Source organism: Enhydra lutris, unplaced genomic scaffold, assembly GCF_002288905.1.
Source record: "Enhydra lutris kenyoni isolate GAN:26980312 unplaced genomic scaffold, ASM228890v2 scaffoldscaffold1, whole genome shotgun sequence".
Lineage (NCBI taxonomy): Eukaryota > Metazoa > Chordata > Mammalia > Carnivora > Mustelidae > Enhydra > Enhydra lutris.
Window position 1 is genome coordinate 78,441,358 of NW_019154085.1, and position 21,682 is coordinate 78,463,039.

At 37.4% G+C, this 21,682-nt stretch overlaps 1 protein-coding gene across 1 annotated transcript in view; it reads right to left on the minus strand.

The window, feature by feature from the left end:
• Positions 1-3,471: 3,471 nt before the first annotated feature.
• LOC111141296 (frizzled-related protein) overlaps positions 3,472-21,682 on the minus strand; it is a 33,608-nt gene continuing 15,397 nt past the window's right edge. The window contains exons 3-6 of the mRNA XM_022493755.1: positions 12,792-12,857; positions 8,712-8,916; positions 8,258-8,321; positions 3,472-4,944 (exon numbers count right to left, since the gene is read on the minus strand). Coding sequence (XP_022349463.1) covers positions 4,828-4,944; positions 8,258-8,321; positions 8,712-8,916; positions 12,792-12,857 — 452 coding nt within the window. The 3' untranslated portion in view covers positions 3,472-4,827. The remainder of the gene's footprint in view (positions 4,945-8,257; positions 8,322-8,711; positions 8,917-12,791; positions 12,858-21,682) is intronic.

Consider the following 21,682-nt stretch of genomic DNA (forward strand, 5'->3'; position numbering starts at 1 on the left):
ATGACATGTAGTGTGTGCGGATGGTGTTCTGGCTATTTGGAAGGGCAGCCCCAGCACTACCAAGAGGGGTCATTCCCCTCCATAGCCTTGAGATTCGTGGGAACTTCTTTTCTACATTTGCTTTCATTTCTGATTTAGCTTCCACAGTCCACACATCCTTTCCTTTTGGACTGGCAAGCTTCCCTGAGCACACCCTATCCTTCTTCATAGCTCCCCGAGTTCTCAGCACCCACCATTCAAAGTAGAACCACAAATAATGGTTACATTTTATCCACCCCGCCTCAAAAAAACAGCTTTAGTTGTCTTTCAATGTGTTGAATCCCTGTCATTATAAAAATATTTAATGAAAGAAAAGCAGGAGGAATTAGGTCATATAGAATAGTGTTCTTTCTTGCCTGTGGAAGATGCTGGTGGTGGGAGGGCTTAAGGGAAGATCTGAGAGTGAGAAACAAAGAATTTCCAGTAGAACGTAGTCAGTCTGGTTTTATTTGTGGCAACCAATCAACAATCAACTTTTGAATTTCAACTTTCCTCCTAACATTGTTAAATACTATGAACTCCATACTTCTCTCCAAATTCAAGGGAAGACGGAAACTCAGAAGGAAAATACCATTTTTTCTACGGAGAATCCCATATCTTTAAACTATTAATGCCAAAACAAATCAAACTGTTAATACCAAAAGAATCACTTTAATTGTTTATTTACCTTCTCCTCCTCTATAAGAATCATTCCATTGAAACTTTAATTTTGTGGGCAAGGAAAACTGAAAAATAAAAACAACAGTACTTGGGATCAGAATTGGAACTATATCATATACACTTTCTGGGACGCAGTCGGTAGACCTCAGTTTAAGAAAAAAATATGCGTAGCCCACTCCATGCCTGATACTATGCTTTTTTAAAATGTCAAGATGCATTGATCTTTTTATCAGCATTTACAGTAGTGGAAAACATATAACTTGGGAAATAAAAATAAGAGCATCTGAGGCCCAGCTCTGCTACTTATAAAACTCCAAGTTTCTAAGGCCTTGATTTCTTCATCTGTAAAATAGAAATAATACCTACTTCACAGACTTTCAAGGATTACAGGAGGTAACACAAATACAGGTGTTTTTTATAAAGCTCTAGCCACTGTTAGGTATTATTACCCAAAGAGATAACTTAAAAAAGTTCTGACTCTACAATTTTTTGTTATTAATACATCTGGGAACCATGTTCAAAAATTCTATCAGTTGGATTTCAGTAATAGTATGAGAAATCTCTGCTCTACCTCATATTTACCATCTTTTGAATGTTTATATTATCTAAGTATTAAAGCTCCCAGTCTGAATAAACACCAAGTTTGAAATATTTATTTGTCATTTTAACCCGTTGAAAAAATAATATCAAGTAATTTCTTGCAGAAGGCAATAAGTAGTGCTATTTACTCACAGTGATTGTAATTTTTGTATTTGTCTTCTTAATACAGAACAGATGTGGAAAGCCATGCATTTGTCCCACCCCACCCCCAAATGCTCAGTGCAACATATGGCACCGAATCAGATTACACTCTATATGTGACACAGTAAAATACTCACATATCTGTGCAGAGAATCCAAATTTGCTGTTATTTTAATTTGTGCCAGTCTATTCAGCATGCACCTAATATTTTGGTGTTGTTACTTGGGCTGGGGAAATTAAAATCCTGAAGGTGAACAAAATTGCTCAAAGAAATTTTAAATTAACTCTTTAGATCTCAAGGTTACCCACAAGGGTGCATATATATTAAATTTTTAGTGGCTTTGAAAGTTAGTACCTGTCAGAAAAGCCCGTAGAGAGGCACGAATAAGATGTATATGTATTATGGCAATTGGAGAGTGGAAATGATTTTGCAGTCTGATTAGAAACACGACCATCATGATGAAAATCAAGTTATCTCCCAAGAGAGGCCTGTACATAATTTATTAATGAAGATATTGCAACTATCGTAGCGAAATACCAGGAGCACATTATCAACACCACAATTCACAGACCTCATATCATTGGAAAGTTTGCTGACAGAGCTGTGCATAGAATGAGCAAAATCGAGTATTGCCAGTAGAGATCACTAAAGGGAAGGTGGCAGAGAACACAGGTGAATCCAAAAATGAAGTGCTCTTTTGTTTATAACTATAATTGTATATGTTCTGAGCATAAACTATGTCACATCTCTACACAGAAACTAATTATTACCACCACCATAGCTATCTCTCAACCCTGAAAAAAATACCGCAGGGCCTGGACACGTCTGTGTCTTCCATTGTACATCAGAATATTTCATCACTTAAAATTCCTCTTACTATGGGGGAGGTCCCTGAGTGGCTCAGTTGGTTAAGCAACCGACTCTTGATTTTGGCTCAAGTCGTGATCTCAGGGGCGCAAGATCAATCCCCCGCCCTGGTCCAGCTCCACCCTGGGCATGGAGCCTGCTTAAGATTCTCCCTCTGCCTCTGTCCCTCCCCCATTCTCTCTCACTCTCTCTCTCTAAAAAAAAGTCTTCCTTACTACACTTTGGAAGAGATGACATTTCATGGATTTGAGAAACCAATTCTTTTCAACCTCCTTCAGTCCATTCTTGCCCTTCTGCCCATAGTGAAGATGAAAAACACATGAAAGAAATAGAACATTGAAGAAGCATGACTTTCCAGTTCTGAATCCTTGAAGCTCAAGTTGAGGCGTCAACACCACAATGAGAAATCCCAAGATATGGGTCTTCCCTTGTGCCACTTCACGACTCCCCTGTGACACCCAAACTCACCTTTTTTTAAAAAAAATTTTTAAAGATTTTATTTGCTTATTTGAGAGAGAGAGAGAGCATGAGAAGGGGGAGGGTTAGAAGGAGAAGCAGCCTCCCTGCTAAGGAGAGAGGACTCGATCCTGGGCTCCAGGATCACGACACAAGCCAAAGGCAGTCGCTTAACCAACAGAGCCACCCAGGCACCCCCAAACTCACCTTTTTAAAAAATTATTTATTTTATTTATTTGACAGAGAGAGACACAGTGAGAGAGGAAACACAAGCAGGGGGAGTGGGAGAGGGAGAAGCAGGCCTCCCGCTGAGCAGGAAGCCTGATGCGGGGCTTGATCCCAGGACCCCGGAACCATGACCTGAGTACACTTAACAACTGAGCCACCCAGGTGCCCCCAAACTCACCTTTTTAAGGCTATGACAGCAGCATCTAGAAAAAGATGCACCTTCCCCAGCCATTTGAGAATAAACCCCAAAGAGCAAGTGGCCAAATTACCCACTAGCAACCATTCGGCAGCTCAAAAAGCATACAATCTTCACAGGGGGCAAAAGTGGCGACTCTTCTGAGATTCCCAAACTGCAGGGGCTTAAGTAACAGCCAGAATGTCAGGATGATCTCTTACTTTCAAAAGGGAGAATTTAGAGGAATCATTAACTATTTGGGGAAATGATTGTTCCAGAATTTCATTCTGGCACGATTGCCCTGGTAGAAGGAAGCACAACACCATTTTGCTTCATAAATGTTTTATTTTCAGCATGCCATAGCTTAGAAATTTGGTTCTGCTAATATGAAATATGTAAATTGAAGGGAAGAACCTGGCTAGAAGAAGGAAAGAAGGAAAAGTATCAGTTGTCCCCCCCAAGGTCCCTGGGGACACTGCAGCTTGGTTAGTGAGATTGTGCATGTGGTTCAAAAGTCAGAAAAACTGTTCTCCTGACAACCAGAATTCCTTTTATTAGGCATATTTTACTGAGCATTAAACAGCACAAATCCAAGTGATAAAGTACAGGCCTGTAATTCAGTCCAGCTTGGGTGTGAGTGCACACACACATACACACGCACATACACATAGGCACACCCTCGCACATTTTACCATCCTGCAAACTACAGCATTTTATAGAGCTATGTATCTTTCAAAAATAACACCCGGTGCACATGCATACATACTTTCTTTTCCTGGTCAATGCAGCAAGCCAAGATTTATTTTAAAAGGTGGGGAAAAAAAGACTCACACCAATGAGTTTATTTAAAGGGAAGCAAATTTAACAGAGCTACGCCGATAACAGCAGATGTCTAGTTATAATTCGCTTCCCTAATGCTGATTAATATATTCATAAACAAACCAAATGTATTGCCCAAAGAAAAATGCTACTGTTTACACCCCAACAGCCACTGGTTTCAGTGGTGCTTCTCAATCAAGTGAAATGTTCTTTCCCCAGCTCCTAGAACTATTTATTTTGCTTCCTGCCAATCTTGCAAATAAGTTATCTTGTGTGTCGTTTCCTCATAAATGCTTCCTGGTGCTTGATTGCCTGGCCTGTGTGGCATTTGATTTCAAACTGCCATTTTACCTTTATAAACATTCAGAACTTTTAAGCGTGAGGAGAATGCCCGAAAGGCATGTGAAAATGAGGCAATTGTAATTAGATAAGCAGACTGTTTTATGGCATATCTAGCTTTCTGTGGATACCAGAAAGCTCTCTTTGCATCCAATATTGCATTCCCAATCTGGGTGCAGAACAGCAAATTAACATTTACTCCAGCAAAGAGGCCCTGGTATCAACATGTTTAATTTATTATTATTGCAAAGAACAGTTTTCCCAGGATTAGTGAAACAGAATACATATATTTAAGGATCTGCACTCAGACCACAAAAAAAGAGGTGGGGGGAGGGAAGAGAAAAACAGAAAACAAGAGAGAAAATAGAAGTAATATCAGTTACCACATGATTTTTGTGGTAAAAAATAGAATATGGCGTGCAATAGTGCAATTTTCCTTTGCTGGTCCAGCAACGCAAGTCTTAATAGGAAGTCCACTGATGTTCTTTCTGCATTTCAGGATTTAGTTGCGTGCTTGCCGGGGGTTGGAGTTCCTGCCAGACTTCTGACTCTGAGTGGAATCACTATGGCTAGAATCACTTTTATTCAGTCCAAGATGACGGAGCTTCATATCCCAGCGCTGTGAAATATAAAACATTAAATGGTCATAGGCACATATAGCCAGGGTTATCATTTCTATTATTCTAACAACTTAAGACCGCAAAGTCCGATCGCAAAAGCATTTTCCAAAAGTATAAAATTTTGTTTTCCTGAGATGCTATACAGACATAATTCTCTGATCATAAAAGAGTATAAAGTTTTGTTATCAGATGATGCTATACGGACACAATTCTCTGACCATAAAAAGCACAAAATTGGCCACCTGGAATATGTCAGCCATGTTTTCGTATCAATCCTTAAACTTAAAATTTCCATGTCAAATGGTGACACAAGTATCTGTCCAAACCTGTGGGTATTTCTGGAGGTAATATACATAAGTCTGGCAATGAATGGAAGACACTCAGACTTTGAAGTGCTATTTTTCATTTTCTCTGATGATGGGTCAGAACTTAGCCTTTTAAGACATATGTGATTTAAGCAGTGAAAAAAATGGAAATTTGGGGAGCAAATGGGATCTCTTAAAAATATATTTCCAAGGGGCACCTGGGTGGTTTAGTGGGTTAAGCCCCTGCCTTCGGCTCAGGTCATGATCTCAGGGTCCTGGGATTGAGCCATGCATCGGGCTCTCTGTTCAGCAGAGAGCCTGCTTCCCCCCCACCCCACCCCTCTGCCTCCCTCTCTGCCTACTTGTGATCTCTGTCAAATAAATAAATAAAATCCTTTAAAAAATATATTTCCAAGTAATTTCTATCAAGTGCAACAATCACAACAGATGAGGGTCTACACTCAAAGTTGTACGAAGCAGACGTTCACAATGTTTCTAATACCCACAATCAAGTTCACTAATATTCCATAATAACAATGCCAAGAGGGTCTACATGTAAAATAATAAATTAAAAGGAAGTTATATTTTGGATATTACAGGTAGTGAATAAGGACTACAACAGTACTTTTCAAATTTTGATAAATATAGAAATAACCTGGAGATACTGTTAAAATTGTAGATTGTCATTCGGTAGGTCTGGGATGGGGCCCAAAATTTTCATACCTAGAAAGCTCCCCCGTGATGCCAGTGTTGCTGGTGCAGAGACCACAATGAGCAGCAAGGAGCTAAAGTCAGAGGGCCCAAATTCAAATTCTACTTCTACCAGTTACTGTGGAAATTTTCTTGAACTTATTAAAACTCATTTTTGTCATTAACACATTGAAATTAATAGAGCAGACTTATAAGGCTGTTCTGAAGTTTAACAAATAATATATAAAGGGCTTAGTACATAATAAATTATCATTTTTCATTTACTACAAATAATTCTTCATTCTAGCCTACTTAATTACACAATCTTACTGTTTTCATATTAAAAAATAGTCTGATTCTCAGCTCCCCAAAGCAGACCAAATATTTTGATTTGAACATCCTGCTACACCAGAGACTTAGGTAAACAACAATTTGTATGGCAAAACCATAAGAAGGTCTTTATTAAATTCTTATTCTATTCACTGAGCAAAAAAGAAAAAGAAATCAGCTGAAAGGGGCAACTCTTATTTGGGGAAAAAAAAAATGGTATCCTCCCTAAAACTTTTTTTCACATCCTCATATTGACAGGAAAACTAAAGTAAGAATCTCAATAATTCTAGACAAAAGAGACTTTCTACCCAATATCTTTAGCCATGAGTATCTGCATGTGAATTAAAAATTGTTCACATTTTGGTTTAATTCTTCCCTTTAGCATGTTTAAATCCAGACTGAGAATATAGGGACTTCATAGTAACTCTGAGAGTCCCCTGTAAAAAGCAATGGAAAATATGTTTGTGTAAGAAATAGGATAAACCAGCCATGTGTCCTGGGTCTTTACATGATGGTCGCTGTTTGGGTATACCAAAAGAGAAGCAGAAAGCCTCGTTACATGCTTTGCAGCAGGGATGTTGAAAACTCTTCCAACTGGTACAGGAATTTAGGACAAATTCCTGTTCTGCATTAGCAAGCAGAAAACCAAATTAAAAGGACAGTAAGAGATTCCAACTTCCTGAAAAAGAGCCATTTTTTTAATAAACACCAAAGTAACTGAAAAGAGACACAAATGGAGAATTCCCGCAAGTCTGAACTTGAAATACATCTCACTTTTGACAAATATACTGGGGGGGGGGGGGGAAAGAACTTACCAAAGGGTAGTTTCTCCCTGAAAAATAATGCCCTTTACATTTTTGTAGGTCACTTAAACTGAAATGTGTCTGCTCTGTCAAGTGCCAGATGTATAAGATAAACTGCCCAGGGGTGTTTAACTTACCCTGTAAATGTTTCCCAAGCCTTCAGACTCACAGAAGGAAGGGGATGTATTATGTTTGGTACAATTCCCACTCTTTCTTTCCCCCTCCCTGCCCACTACACACACACACACACACGCACACGCACACGCACATGCACGCACACACTTTTCAATTCTTTGCCATTCTATGCATACATTCCTTTCTTTGAGGCAGATTTGCTTAGTATAGTAAGAAGAAATGAAACCTTCTAACTTTCTATAATAATTTACTGTGATTTCTAAAAACACCTCATTTCCAGAATCTAAGAATCATTGGCTTAAAAATAAACCTCCATTACTGCTATAAAGACTGATTTGGTCAGATCTCTTACATACAGATGAATGTGGCTGCAGCTTGTACAGAGAAATTGGTGTCTATGAATTGAGACGAAGTTGGTAGTTTCCCGCCCATCATTTATTATCCCCTTCTTCTTTGACTCACAGAACTGCAATTTGTTCAAGGAAGCAATATGTCCAGCTAAAAAACGACACTTGTCATCTTCTCTTGCAGGTAGGGTTGGAAGGGAGACTAAAACCTAAGTATAAATTGCCAGATGGGACACTTGGAAAGCCCTTTCTACTTCCCCTTTTTTCTCTCTGAAATATAGGTGGGATGCTGGAGGTGGGCAGCCATCTTGTGACCTCCAGGTGAATATGAGCATGGAAGCAGTTCCCTTAAAAATGGCAGAACAGGAAGCAATGACGATCCTGGAGCCCTAAGGATAATGTGGAGCCACCCAACCAGGACTAAACTAACCATAGTCAGATTTCTCACTGTGAGAAGATTTATTATGGCTAAATCTCTGATACATTACAAAGAATTCACTCCTTAAATTAAATTGACATTAAAAACAAACTCCATCCTCAGAATTTGAGACCCAGATCCAGACAGAGAGACAGACAGACACATACGTCTCAGCTTTAAGTATTTCTCATGCTCTTAAGGGCAACTCTTTCATGTAAATCACAAATGACTATTTTTCTACTTTTATTTTTATGTATAACTTTGAACATAAGATACAGGCTTACCTTAACTTTTTTACCAAGTCGATCCTTCCATTTCTCAGCAATAGAACCTTCCACCAACAGTAATCTGTATTTTTTAAAGAAGCAACCATTTTCGAAAATTAAAATGTATTATTGAAAAACACAAGGAATCATTGTCAAGAAAGATTTACTATTTATTCTAGAGTAGGACCGCCAAGTTTTAGGGCAGTAATTCTTAGCAATCTGGGAGTCATGGACTCCCTTAAGAAGAAATGATGTTATGACCGCTCTCCCCAGAGAAATGCACACCCACAAATTGCACACATACACTTTTCTATCCAAAACATTACATTGAGGGACCCAACAAAAGCCTATCTCCCTAGAAGGTAGACAGAGCCCCAGGTAAGAACCCCAGAGTAAGAGGTCTAGAGAAATGCATAGGATAAAAGAAAGGAGAAGCACAGCAATTATTCTGAATCCTTAGGGAGTGAATTACCTGGAGCGTTCCTCATCTTCATAGCCCATGATGATATACTCCTCGTTAACATTAAGTGGAGGACACAGGCAGCCAGAGCTGGTATAAAGGTTAATGGTGTCCCTTGGAATGTTTACCAGAGAAGCCTTTAGAATCTCCTTCACCTCAACTACAACAGTCACGTCATGACACTTGGTCTTTACTTCTTTAACTTTAGCCCGAATGACTAGATAAAAGAAAATAAAGCTGATGTGGTAATATGATACACAATAATGTCCTAATCAAAAAAGACAGGTAGGCTCCTTTCTAGTCAATTCAAAAATGTTGACCAGATTTTTTTGCCTTAGATGGTAGTGAATGACACACTACATAACACACCTGCCCCTTTACTCTTCAGCCCTGATCCCCTTCCAATTCAAGTACGCATACATGTGTGTGTGTGTGTGTGTGTGTGTGTGTGTGTGTGTGTGGGCATATGTGTGTGCATGTATTTCATTGTGAGAAATCCACTTAGATAATCAAAGGTTGAGTGACTGTGAGGTGATTTTCCTCCAAAATTTTATTTTGAAATGTGCACATATGTGCTTTGAGTTGCTGCCAACAGGAATTTATATTAATTTCACTCTATGTAAAGACCTGGTATTTGATATGTTTTGTTTCTATCAGATGTATTAATGGATTTTCTAAAGAGTTGGGGCCTCTTCAGTGTTTTAAAGTCCTGTTCTACAGTGTTCCCCAGCTGCTTCTGCAACCTCTCCACCTTGCTCATCTTAGGGACTATTCAGACACCAGCTCCTTTCTCCTTTGTTTCAGTACAGATTATCTTTTATATTCTCCTGTAGGTATACTACATTTTCTTCTTGAATAAGAACTGCTACCACAGCTCCATGTGTTTTGAAGTCAGACCCCCCACATTCCCTCCCTTCATGAGCTATGGAACATGGTCTACTAAGTTCATTGCATGATGTACCTCACTCATCGGAAATCCTGACACCCAGTGTAGCTCACAAAAGCCACCTTCACTTCTCAGTATAAAGATGAACCCCCTTAAAGTAACCAGCTCAGCTGCAAAGTCCAAGTATTTAACTCTGAATCTACAAAGTACGGTTCTGCTTCTAATCTGTATATTCTGTCCTCTGGAAGAGCCAAATGTTTTAGATTCCTTCTTCTGATAAATGAGCTTGTCTTTTTTTTTTCCCCCCTCTTTTAAGGAGGGCTTTGAAAAGGCCTGCAAAGAAGTAAAAATGTCAATTAGCAAGAAGCCAGTGGCTTTTGGCCCAGCTCTCTAGTCCAATATTCAGGGACATTACAGAGAGGAAGACAAAACGTATCTAAATGAATCCACTTTTCGAAAGCCTCTTAGGCATATCTCTGCAAATCACTTTTGTCTGAGTTCCTTCCCACAGATTTTAGGGTCTTTTGGATTACAAAGGAATGGAAAAAAGTAATCCACGAAAACGTAAAGCCAGCAATAAGCCATTCCTCCTATCAATGCCCTAACTTCATACAGAAATGTTCAACGTTCTACCAGTAGGACATATGGATGAGAGAAATTAAGTTGCTGATTCTGAAATCTTTAGGACAAAACCTCATTTTTGCTCCACAGGTATTTCAATTTCCGGAGAAAGTATGAGGACTACCGTGAATGAAATAGAACTACCCAGCTGTCCCTGCTTGGTGTTAACTTGCAAGCAAAGGAATCCCTTCTTCGTGTTCTCGCGTCTATAATTTAACAAAAAAATAAGATTACCCTTTTTGAAATGGCGTTTGAGAGATTCAGATAAATTGACAAGCCTAGCTCGCAGACATTTTTGTGTGTCCTGGTTTATGTAAATGTGCTTCAGAGCCTCCATCAACTCTTAGAGATTAGCAAACTGTGCAAATGTTCTCTAACTAATGATTTATTTACCCAGTGTGTCTACTATTTTCATTAGAAATTTTTAGCACATGTACCCACTCCAAAATAAATACCTCTCTACAAGACTTACTTTATTATTCAAGTAATTTGGTTAAAGCTCAAGAGCTTTTACTGAATTAATCTGAATGAAGCAGAGGTTGTCTGAATTATCATTTACTCCCACCCCCAACTTTGTTTTCTCATTAGTCACAGGCAGACACTGGTGATAAAAATCAACATATTTTAAAATTTAAATTGCATTTTCCTTTCAGAGTTCTTCCTTCTACTTAATCATTTGAGTGCTTGCCTTCCCCCCCAAAGAGGCTTTAAGTAGTAGCTACAGACCCATGAAAACCCTTCAACTATGGGCAACCTGGTTATTGTTTGGTTATGAGGAAGAAATGATCTCCTTCCCACTAATTGTGACTTGTATTCCATTTTACGTTATAATGTTCACTCAGACTTGTAACCACTGGTATTTTAACTTTTAACCAAAATAGCAGGACCAACTGCCACAGCTCTAAGAAAGTGAGATAAAGTAAAAATTAATAATAAGAGAAGTAAAATAAATACAAAGTCAACTAAACTTCCTTGAAATAACATTTTTTATTACGCTTTTGTTTTTAGTATAACTAAAAAGTTCACATAACATTTTTCAGTCTTAAAAAACTATCTCCTAAAAATCGAGACCTCCATTTCCTTGTGATTTTTCACATCAGTTTTTAGAGGAATGGGTTCTCAGATGAGCCGCCAGGCATTTGACTTCTCAGAAAAACATGACATTCCAACCTTGGAAAGCGCATCTACCACTGACTAAGAGAAATTAGATTCCTCTTAAGATGAGTAGTAAGCAAAAAATAAAAATTGATTTCGTTGAAGAAAAACTTGGGAAACTAGTACATTTATTTCAAAGAGATTTATTTACACTGAGAATTTTCTACTTTATACCTTCTAAGACACAGTATTTTCATAGATATCAAAAATTACTCTTACAGAGTCTTAACCAACTTCTCTCCTTCCGATTCCCAACAGTATAGAAATAAAAATAAATCTGTGCTGTATGTCCTCTATCCTCTAAAATAAGGCACATAAATTTGATAATAAAATTCTCATTTTAATAATGTTTCCTTTAAAAATCTATTTAATTGTCATATTTTTATTCATTGGCTCAGCATCAGCAATCTTCTTCAGGGATAGTCACATGACCTTTATTAACCTCATAGATGCTAGGGGAAAAAAATCACAATAAAATGCCTATCCATTATAGCAAATGTTGATTTGTCCCTTATTTTATCAGCTGGAAAACTCTGAGTCTTTCAATTATAATAGGAATTGATATCTGTGACTCTGAAGCATGCCAGTGCCCAAAAGAACATTCTAAATAAGAAAGGACAATCTGGGTTCAATAATCACTGATAAAATTAGCATAATAATACACCTCCTGGGGCAGTTGAAAAAACTATGAAGGACAGTGTATAGGAACCACCCAGCACAGTACCTGCTACAGAAACAGGAGGTTTTTCCTCCTTCAGTTAAGTCTGGCTGCTACATTTGGAGTGAGTGGTGGTTCTTCAGTTAATATTTTAACAGAATGTCACTTTTCTTGGTCAAGCTGGACAAAAAAACATTTCCTTAATTGAATACTAACAACTTTTGCCAGTGTTACCTTCCAGTTCTGTCAGTGTGTTCCAGGAGCTAGACTGACTGGAGAAACCAAGCTGTCCTCTATTACCCATCAGTCCCTTATGCATCAAAGCGCTCTGGGGAAGCGGACTTCGAAGCACGACTGAAAAACTGGGGCAGCTCCAGACACTCAGGCTCCAACCCTCCTTAGCCTGTCAGGGAAAGAAGTGTCCCTCCCACATCATCTGAAACGCAGCTCTGGGTGCTCACTTACTTACATGGTTCTAAGATGGCAGCAATGCAGCCTGAGCTGCTGTAAAATCAAGCATTTGTTAAAAGTTCTGCCCATGAGAAAAAAGAAAAAAAAGAATTTTGCCCATGAGACATTTTAATTGCTCGGGAGGAACAGTAAACTTGTGCTTGAAAGTTGTCCTTGTTTGGTTCTAAGCCTTAATTTTAAACTGCCCTACAAGCTCATGCACAAGCGTGCGTGCATGCATGCGCGCACACACACACACACACACACACACACCCCTTTCTCAGCACAGCAGTTTATAGGTCAACCATGAAGTTATCCTTACCATAGTTGTAATTGTTTCGGAAATAGGTCTTCTGTGTAGCTCTAATAGGCTTACATTTGCAGCGTTCTGAAAAATACAACATTTTCGCTATAAGCAAAAATTCACCATGAGCTCTCTTTTTAGTCATTCATTTTTCTTGGTAAGATTTGATCCAAATTTGGTGGTGAGGAGGCTCTTCACCATTCTATGTGTCTGATCTCTTTCTCCTGGGACTACATTCATTTTACTTCTATTTACCTAACCTCTTATTTAATGTCAATATGTTCATAAGCTTCTCCTCTTCAGCAAACCACCCAAATCCTGAGGAAACCCTGTTCACTGCCACGCATGAAGAGGGCATGAACCCCGAATCCTGAAAGAGGTATGTTTAGTGCCTGTGGAAGTAGAATCAATGCCTACTGAAAGGCAACTTCCTGCTGATGCTCAGGTAACTGGTTTGCCTCTGTGGGGTCCCACCTGCATTCATATATACTTTATACAGATTACAGGTCATTTTTCTAAATATTAGTTCCTGATCTAAAAGCAACTCAGTAAGTAGGTTTGATTACAACCCAGTGTGAACTTAGTAAAGTTCTTAAGAGCAGCCAAGAGTCCCATCTAGAGGCCAAATAACTGCTATTTAACTCAATGGTATTTTTATACTTATTGGAAGAAATTACTAGATACATAATTTAAAAATGAGAGTTTCCATGCTTTTTAAATCTGGTGAGTAGTGACAAGAGTACATTTTATATATAAGACAGGCATATGTAATTAAAGTTTGTATTGTCTCAAAATGTTTTATATATAGGATAAATTACTTAAAATCTTGGAAAGTGGATTACTATACTGTTTATATATTAGTTGACAAATATATGTCATATATGCATCATAACCATGGTAAGTTGTTAGTCATTAAAGCCAATATAAAAATAGATAATAATACACAATTATCTCAGGAAGCATTTTAGTTTGTGTAAAGATTTCTTTAAACTAGTCTGCCTGAGAAAGCTTCATTAAACATAAATGGCATCTGTCTATGCTGTGACACAGAAAAAGGAAAAAAGAGCACATGAATCACAGAAAGTCAATAAAAGTATTTTGTTTAAGAAATGTTTTATGTTAGCATAGACCAATAAAAGGCAGAAGCTTTTGATGACCAGCTGATGTTTTCTAATCAAAATAAATTTTACTTGCAGTTGAACTTATAGATAACATGTTTTAAAGTAGCAGTCCCAAGAAGAGTATCAAACACCATACTAGCAGCGTTTAAGTTCTAGAAATCACCATTGATGGGGATAGGTGCTATTCTACAAAACAATAGTAGCAACGTCATTCTCATCCATTAGAGAGGTGAGGATTTTCTCACACTACACACAGCACTTCCCTTGTTCTGCAGATAATTTTTAACACAGAATTTCTCTAGAATAAAGACCTCAAATAAATAAATTATGGGTAATTTCAATGTCGGTTGCTATTCTGAAGAAGTCTACTCTAATAATTACTTTCTTATTCACAAAATATTTATATTCCCATTTGTCAAAAAAGGAAAGATATCTAGGTCTATTGTATAGTTGCTTTATTTTTAATGGAAATGTTACAGTTTTTTTAAGGAGATATTCTTTTCTTGCTGAAATATAGTTGGCACAGAATGTGACCTTAGTTGCAGGTATACAACACAGTAATTAGACAAATCTATACATTATGCCATGCTCACCAAAAGTGTGGCTACCATCTGTCCCCACACATAACTGTTAGAATACCATTGACCATATTTCCTATGTGTGCCTCTTATCACTGTGACATATTCATCCCATAATTGGAAGCCTATACCTCTCACTCCCCTTCATCCCTTTTGCCCATCCTCCCCACCACATCCCCTCTGGCAATAACCAGCTTGTTATCTGTATTTATGGATCCATTTCTGCTTTGCTTTTTTTTCATTTGTTTTGTTTTTTAGATTCCACATATAAGTGAACTCATATTTATCTTTCTCAGTGTGACTTATTTCACTTAACATAATACCTTCTACGTCCATTTATCTGGTCACAAATGACAAGATCTCATTCTTTGTTTGATCAAGTAATATTCCAGTGGGTGTGTGTGTGTATGTGTGTACCACATATTTATCCATTCATCTATCAGTGGACACTTAGGTTGCCTCCTTATTTAGCTATTATGAGTAATGCTGCAATAAACAAAGGGGTTCATATATCTTTTTAAAATTAGTGTATTTCTTTTTTTTTTTTTCCAAAGATTTTATTTATTTATTTGACACACAGAGAGAGATCACAAGTAGGCAGAGAGGCAGGCAGAGAGAGAGAGGGAAGCAGGCTCCCCACTGAGCAGAGAGCCCGATGCGGGACTCGATCCCAGGACCCTGAGATCATGACCTGAGCCGAAGGCAGAGGTTTAACCCACTGAGCCACCCAGGAGCCCCAGTGTATTTGTTTTCTTTGGGTAAATACCCAGTAATGAAATTACTGGATCACATGGTGTTTCTAATTTTTTTTTAAGTAAGCTCTACACCCAATGTGAGGCTTGAACTCACAACCCTGAGATCAGGATTTGCATGTTATACCAACTGAGCCAGCCAGGAGCCCCCCTATTTTTAATTTTTTGAGGAACCTCCAAACTATTTTCTACAGTGGCTGCACCAATTTACATTCCCATGAACAGTTCACGAGGGTTCCTTTTTAAGGAGAGCTATTCTTGAGATGAGACCATTTCTGAAGCAATAACTGCTATGGTCTTTGATTTACAAATTATTCTCACCCATATACACATGGGGATTTGTGCTTTTCTAGCATTTAAAAATAGATATTTCTTAAACATGATGCATGTAGATAAACTATCTACATATTTGTAATTCTTCAGAAATTTGCTCATACTCTAATAATAATTCTTGGCAAAACTATACCAACCATCACTGGATTGAGTCTAATATGATGTTGTTACCATACAACTTTACTTGAAGCATAAACAGACTCCATAACCTTCCCAAGGAGATATTTTTCAAAAAATCAAATCACAAAGTAATTTAGAAGATTTCAAGTAGGTATTTACATAACTATTTATAAGCAACTACATATGCAGAGCTAGGCCATTTCCTAATAGCTAAGGAGCAGAGCGATTATATTTTCGGAACTGGATTTGATTCATTTACAGTGCACTTACCTCTGCTAGCCTCAGAGGTGGCAAAGCCTTATCATAAAAGTGACCCTTGCCATGCTTGGGTCCTTAGCTCTTGTTACAAGCAAACATCTGCCTAGCTGAAGTAACTCGTAGCTCAATAAAATAACAGAATAAAAGGAAAAGTGGAAATTTATATCTACAAGGCTCAAATATGGAAAGACTTCCTTTCACTTATTTATGCTAACTCAAACCAAACATATTCATATGAGAGCATATTCATGAAAAATATATCTTAAATCAATTCTTCATCCTCTAACGTGCTTTCACTCACATCTACATATATATCCCCAAAAGCCCAAGAACTGGGAAATTGCAAAGAATCATGGAGGGATATAGTACATGCATTATTCATTATGTTTTTGTCCCTGACACCCTAAATCAGATTGCAACAGCCTCCTTTTTCCCCCTTCTTTTAGTATAGTTAATTTCTCAGACTTTTTATGGACCCAGAAATATTATCATCATTTCTACTTTAATTTGCTAATAATTTTGCTAGCAGTCTTCCTCTCCCAGCTTCCCAACTGCACAAGGTTTTTAAATTTTGCTTTCCACAGTGGCAAAATAAAATCTATTATTTACTGAGCTTTGCACAGAAACCATTAGATATTGATTCGCTTGCATTCCACTGTTGGGAAGAAAAGGTTGTAAAGGAACTGTCTTGGCATTTTTCTTTAAGAAAAAAAATACATGAATAAGTTAAAGGAGCAGGCTGCAACAAAATTAAGTGACAAAGAATTCTTCAAATGTGAGGAAGGTTTTATATGAACAATTCATTCTCGTCAATATCTAGGATGGAATGTAACATCCTGACTTGCGGAATAACATGGCGTTCTACATCCCACGAGCATCCATGGACCTCCACCTCTGGCAGGTCTCCCTCATGTTTTTGCTTGGTTCTCTCAGGCACTCTCCTAGAATCGATGATTTCCTACTTCTTTGCTAATGAAATTGAAGACTGCTCATCATCCTCAAACAAATAGGAGTTTATCACCCTCATACAAACATTAGTTTGCAAAATTAACATGGCTGAGCTCCACAGAATCTGGTCGCAACTCAGAGGAGATGCCCCCCAGTGCACTTTCTCAACAATGAGGTTTCTTTTAAACATAATTCAGAGAGGAAAGCCATCCTTCTTTATTTGGATTTTTTTCATAAAAATGGGTCCATTTATTGATAATAGTATTTTTAAAGAGTCATATGGTTTCATAAGATCTAAAGATTATAAGTATCATATAAAACTATGAAATCAGTGGACCTTCACTACTTAGTATAATCTATTTATGTTCATACGTAAGGATGATACAACTTTCTAACCTTGACCTTTGCTTGAAATCGACTAATGCTGGGTCCAATTCAGAGCTAAAAGACTATAACTGACTTCCTTTGCCAGATTCTAAAGCCCCTATAGTTTTTCAGGTACCATGACTTTGGAATACTACTGTCTATGAGTTAGTATTTTTCTGCTTTTTCTAGGAGAAGACATCTTAGAGCTGTGTGCAGAATCTATTGTCAAAAAATACATGGGTATTAAAGAAAATATGATTCTCTTTGTTTTACAATTTCCACTGTAATTCTTTCAAGATTAGAATTTCAGCAATTTTAATTTGTACCAAATGTATTATATGTTTTATATCTTGACATTTGGCCTTAGAAGCCCACTTGACTTCTTCCCTCCATTTTAAAAAACAGGAGCACACCACAACTTTTAAAACAGACAGAAAAAATAAATTTTTACAATTTGAATATCTATATTCTTAACTACGACTTCTTTACTGAGATCCAGGTCTATATTTGTAACCACCTATAAGAGGTGTCGGTAAGTATGCCCTTAGGTAATTTCAGACATACCCTTCATAGAATTATTGGGAGAATTAAATGAGAAAATACACATAAAATACTTATCATGGTACCTGGTATGCCTGCCCCATAAATGTCAGATTTAATCAAGATTCACTGGGATTTTTAATCCATTCTATATAAAGACCATCTAATAATAAGAGAAGCACTATTTATCTTAGGTTCCTTGCCACCTACAGAACTTTGGTGTCCAAAATTAAGCAATCAGGTGTTTCAACAGTACCAGATTCTGCTATTTTGACTCGGGTGGACCAAGGTAATTTCTGTCCTGATATAAGAAGTCCTTTGGATTGTCATGTACATATTCAAATGGGAAGGATCAAACTTAGCAAGCCAAAATGATCACATATGTGACCATTCTAATAATTATTACAATGCAAGAGAATATGACAAAATGATTAAGGGCATGTGGGTTTGAATCCCAACTCCATTCCTTCCCAGTTATGTGACCTTGGGCCAGTTACCTTTGGCAAAACTTATTTCTAAACGAATACTGTCTACCTCATAGGGTTATTGTTAAAAATTTAAAGAGTAATTCACTTAAGGAATTTGGCACAAAGCCTATTACTTAGTAAATCACTCACTGAATGTTAGCTCTTAGCAGTAGTGGTAATATATAAACAAACCAAAAAGAGCCGAAGATATTTTATGCAAATTTAAGAGCAGTTGGTGAAACAGAAGAGACAATTTTCTAAAGAAAAATCATTTGCAAGTTGATTTTAAAATTAAAGTCAAAAGTTTATACTTAAAAGTGTTAAGTTTAAAGATAAAAATTTACTAAGTTTTTTCCTAGAGGTAGAAACTTTTATATGTATTACATTTAGTTGGGGGTGAGTAACTAGATTAAAAAAACAGAATTGAGAAATCATATTGGTATTGTGCTCCACAAAGGTACACTACTACGCTTTTCCTCACAATGGGGTGGGTGACTGGGTCCAAGGAAATTCTGAGGGGTGATGGAAATGTTCTTTATTTTGATCTGGGTGATAGCTACATAGGTGTATACATTTGCCAAAATTCATTGTGCCATACACTCAATTATGCATTTTACTGTAGGTGAATTATACATTGATAAAGTACCAATAACATAAAAATTCATGAGACATTCCTTTCATTTTTCCATAAACTGAAGTGTGCCATGACTTAGCAGCTGTTCATTACATGTTAAAATAATATTTATTTCCCAATCATAAGCATAAGGCAAAGAATCTGTTGGATTTTATTTTGGATAAGAGCAGTATGTGGAAAATGCAATGCAGCTGATGGTGAACGGAGGTAATATAATAAGGCTTTAAAAAGCAAAAATAACATTTGCTCAGTTTAGCTTAAAAAACAAACCTCAAATATTGTAATAAAGGTCTCTATTCATAGTAATTTGTACTTTGTAAAAGGGAACTGTTTAAGATTGAGAGGACTAACACTGTATTAATAAGAAAAGGAAATTTAGTTTATTCCTTTAGGATTTAGGTCTTTGGAAATTTTTAAATAAACTGTCCTTCACAACATTTCTGGATCCAAGGGTCATTCAGGATATACAAAATATAGATAGTCAATGAGATTTGCCTATTTTCTCTTGTGAGATCTGAAGTGTTATGTTCAACAATATATTCTAAAGTAGTCAGTTAACAAAAACATAAAGTGGGCTTCACAGTCTTTTAGAACATCATGTATCAGGGCTCCTAGGTGACTCAGTTAAATGTCTACCTTCAGCTCAAGTCATGATCTCAGGGTCCTGGGAGGGAACCTTGTGTCTGGGTTCCCTGCTCAGTGGGGAGCCTGACTCTCCTTCATACCTCTACCTGCCCACTCCCCAACGTGTGCTCTCTCACACATTCACTCTCTCTTTCAAATAAATAAAATCTTTTTTTTAAAAATCAGATATCTCTCTAGCCCTCTCAAGTACACACAAAAGAGGACAGAAAATGGAGGTGCAGTCACTGCTCACTCCCTCGCTCCATGCCCCGGGAATACAGAATGCCTGGCACAAGGAGGCGGCCATTACATTTCTAATGAACAGTAGGGTGGATGGACCAATAAGCTGAATATGAAGTTTCCATACTGGGGACCTGAGAAAACAATGGTGCTACATACCAAAAAAGAAAGTTGCAAAGAAGAAATCTGTAATACAAAGATAGCTTTAATTCTTAACTAGGTTGTATTTGAAGTACAACTAGGTGACTGGGTAGAAGTGTTTACTGAAGGAGAAATGTGGTGCTCTACCCTTGAGAGTGATAAGACCTGGAGTCATGAGAGTGATAACTAAGCCCATGTAGCTGGATGCAATCCAATGGGAAGAAACGATTGTAAGGAGAGAGGAGCAGAGGCCAAGCACAGAGCCTTGGAGGACGCCCACAGCTGGGGGACAGGAGAAGTGCAAGCATGATTTGGGTAACAGCTCGAGAAGAATGCTTAGGAATAAAAAATGAGTCAAAACTGTCAAATACTGCAAAGTAATTAAAAAAAAAAAGGAATGCATATACTTGTAAGCTATTGTAAAATTTTAAGTATACTACTTTTTACTTATCCTAATTTTTTCCAATAAAGGGCAGAAGTTGCCCCCAAGTTAATTCAGCTGCTATAGTCAATAAACATTGGCACCAAAGAAAAAAATTAAATTCCTTCCCCAAATTAGGAGGAAATCAAAGGGGAGGAAAGAAGTTTAGAGAAGGAGAAAGAGAATGAATCGATACTACCCAAGCCAGGCCTAGGCCATCCCCAAAAGGGGGATGCTCCTCAGCCCGCAGAAGAGTTTCTCGGAAGCACCTCTAAAATAGAGGCAGGAAGATGTTAGTGAAACGTTTTAGAGCACCCAACTTACGCTGGGGATTCTGCTAATGTTGCCCTGATTTGAAAATATACCTGATGAAACCTCAGAGGTCAATACAGTGTGATTTTATATTTGGCAACAAAGCAGAAAAGTAATTTGATTATGCTTCTATGATTATTTAGTGTCAGAATTGACCAGCTATATCTCCTCCCTGGAAAAAATTGTGTTTTTCAAATACAAAAATTCATAAATTGGTCACCATCCCAAAGTAGAAAGCTGAGAGAGTTCTTTTAATAAAAAATAGGTCTTTTCGTTGCACCATTCAAATACCTGCCTTCATTTTCTGTGTTGACTTGACAGACCAAATGATTCAGTGGAATAAAACTAAAATTGTTTTTCCCCAAATTCCACATTATGGAAACTAGAGGTGATGTACTCTTTATTAGGGCAGTGGGTTTACAATAATAAAACACACTCACAAATTGGAAGCTATTCAGACTAAGTCATTATCTCAAAAAGAAAGAAAGAAGGAAAGGAATGAAGGAAGGGAGAAAAGGAGAAAAGAACTGTTAAACTTTCAGGCAAAGGATAAATTAACTGGAGTGAAAGAATTTCTTTTCCAAATTCCAGGCCAAACAACTTGACACTTTTGAAAATGGGGTTATGTGGGTTACAATGTTTTTGTACCTTCCTCATTCCCTATTTTATCAACCTGGCTGCTCCATTTTTCCAAAGCATAAAATTTTGAGTGTGAATAGTTTCTACTTTCTTTACAGAACATGTGAATAGGTCAGTGCACAAGCTGAATGAGCTTGGTTTTGCCTGTTTGTTGGTTGGTTTTCATCGTTCCCATTATACCAGGGAACAAAAAAACATTTGTAAAAGGGGAGCAGTAAACACTAAACCCAGGAAGGGACATTCATTCCAGGTAGTTTTACACATTGAACTGTTTGTGTAAATTATTTATAGTATTGTTGATGCCATCTTCTTTCACTGACACACTGAAATACTATATTATTCTAACCATAACTTCTGGACAGTTTGATAGCCCATGCTTGCACTTGACCAAAATGTTGACTTATCAATTGTACTA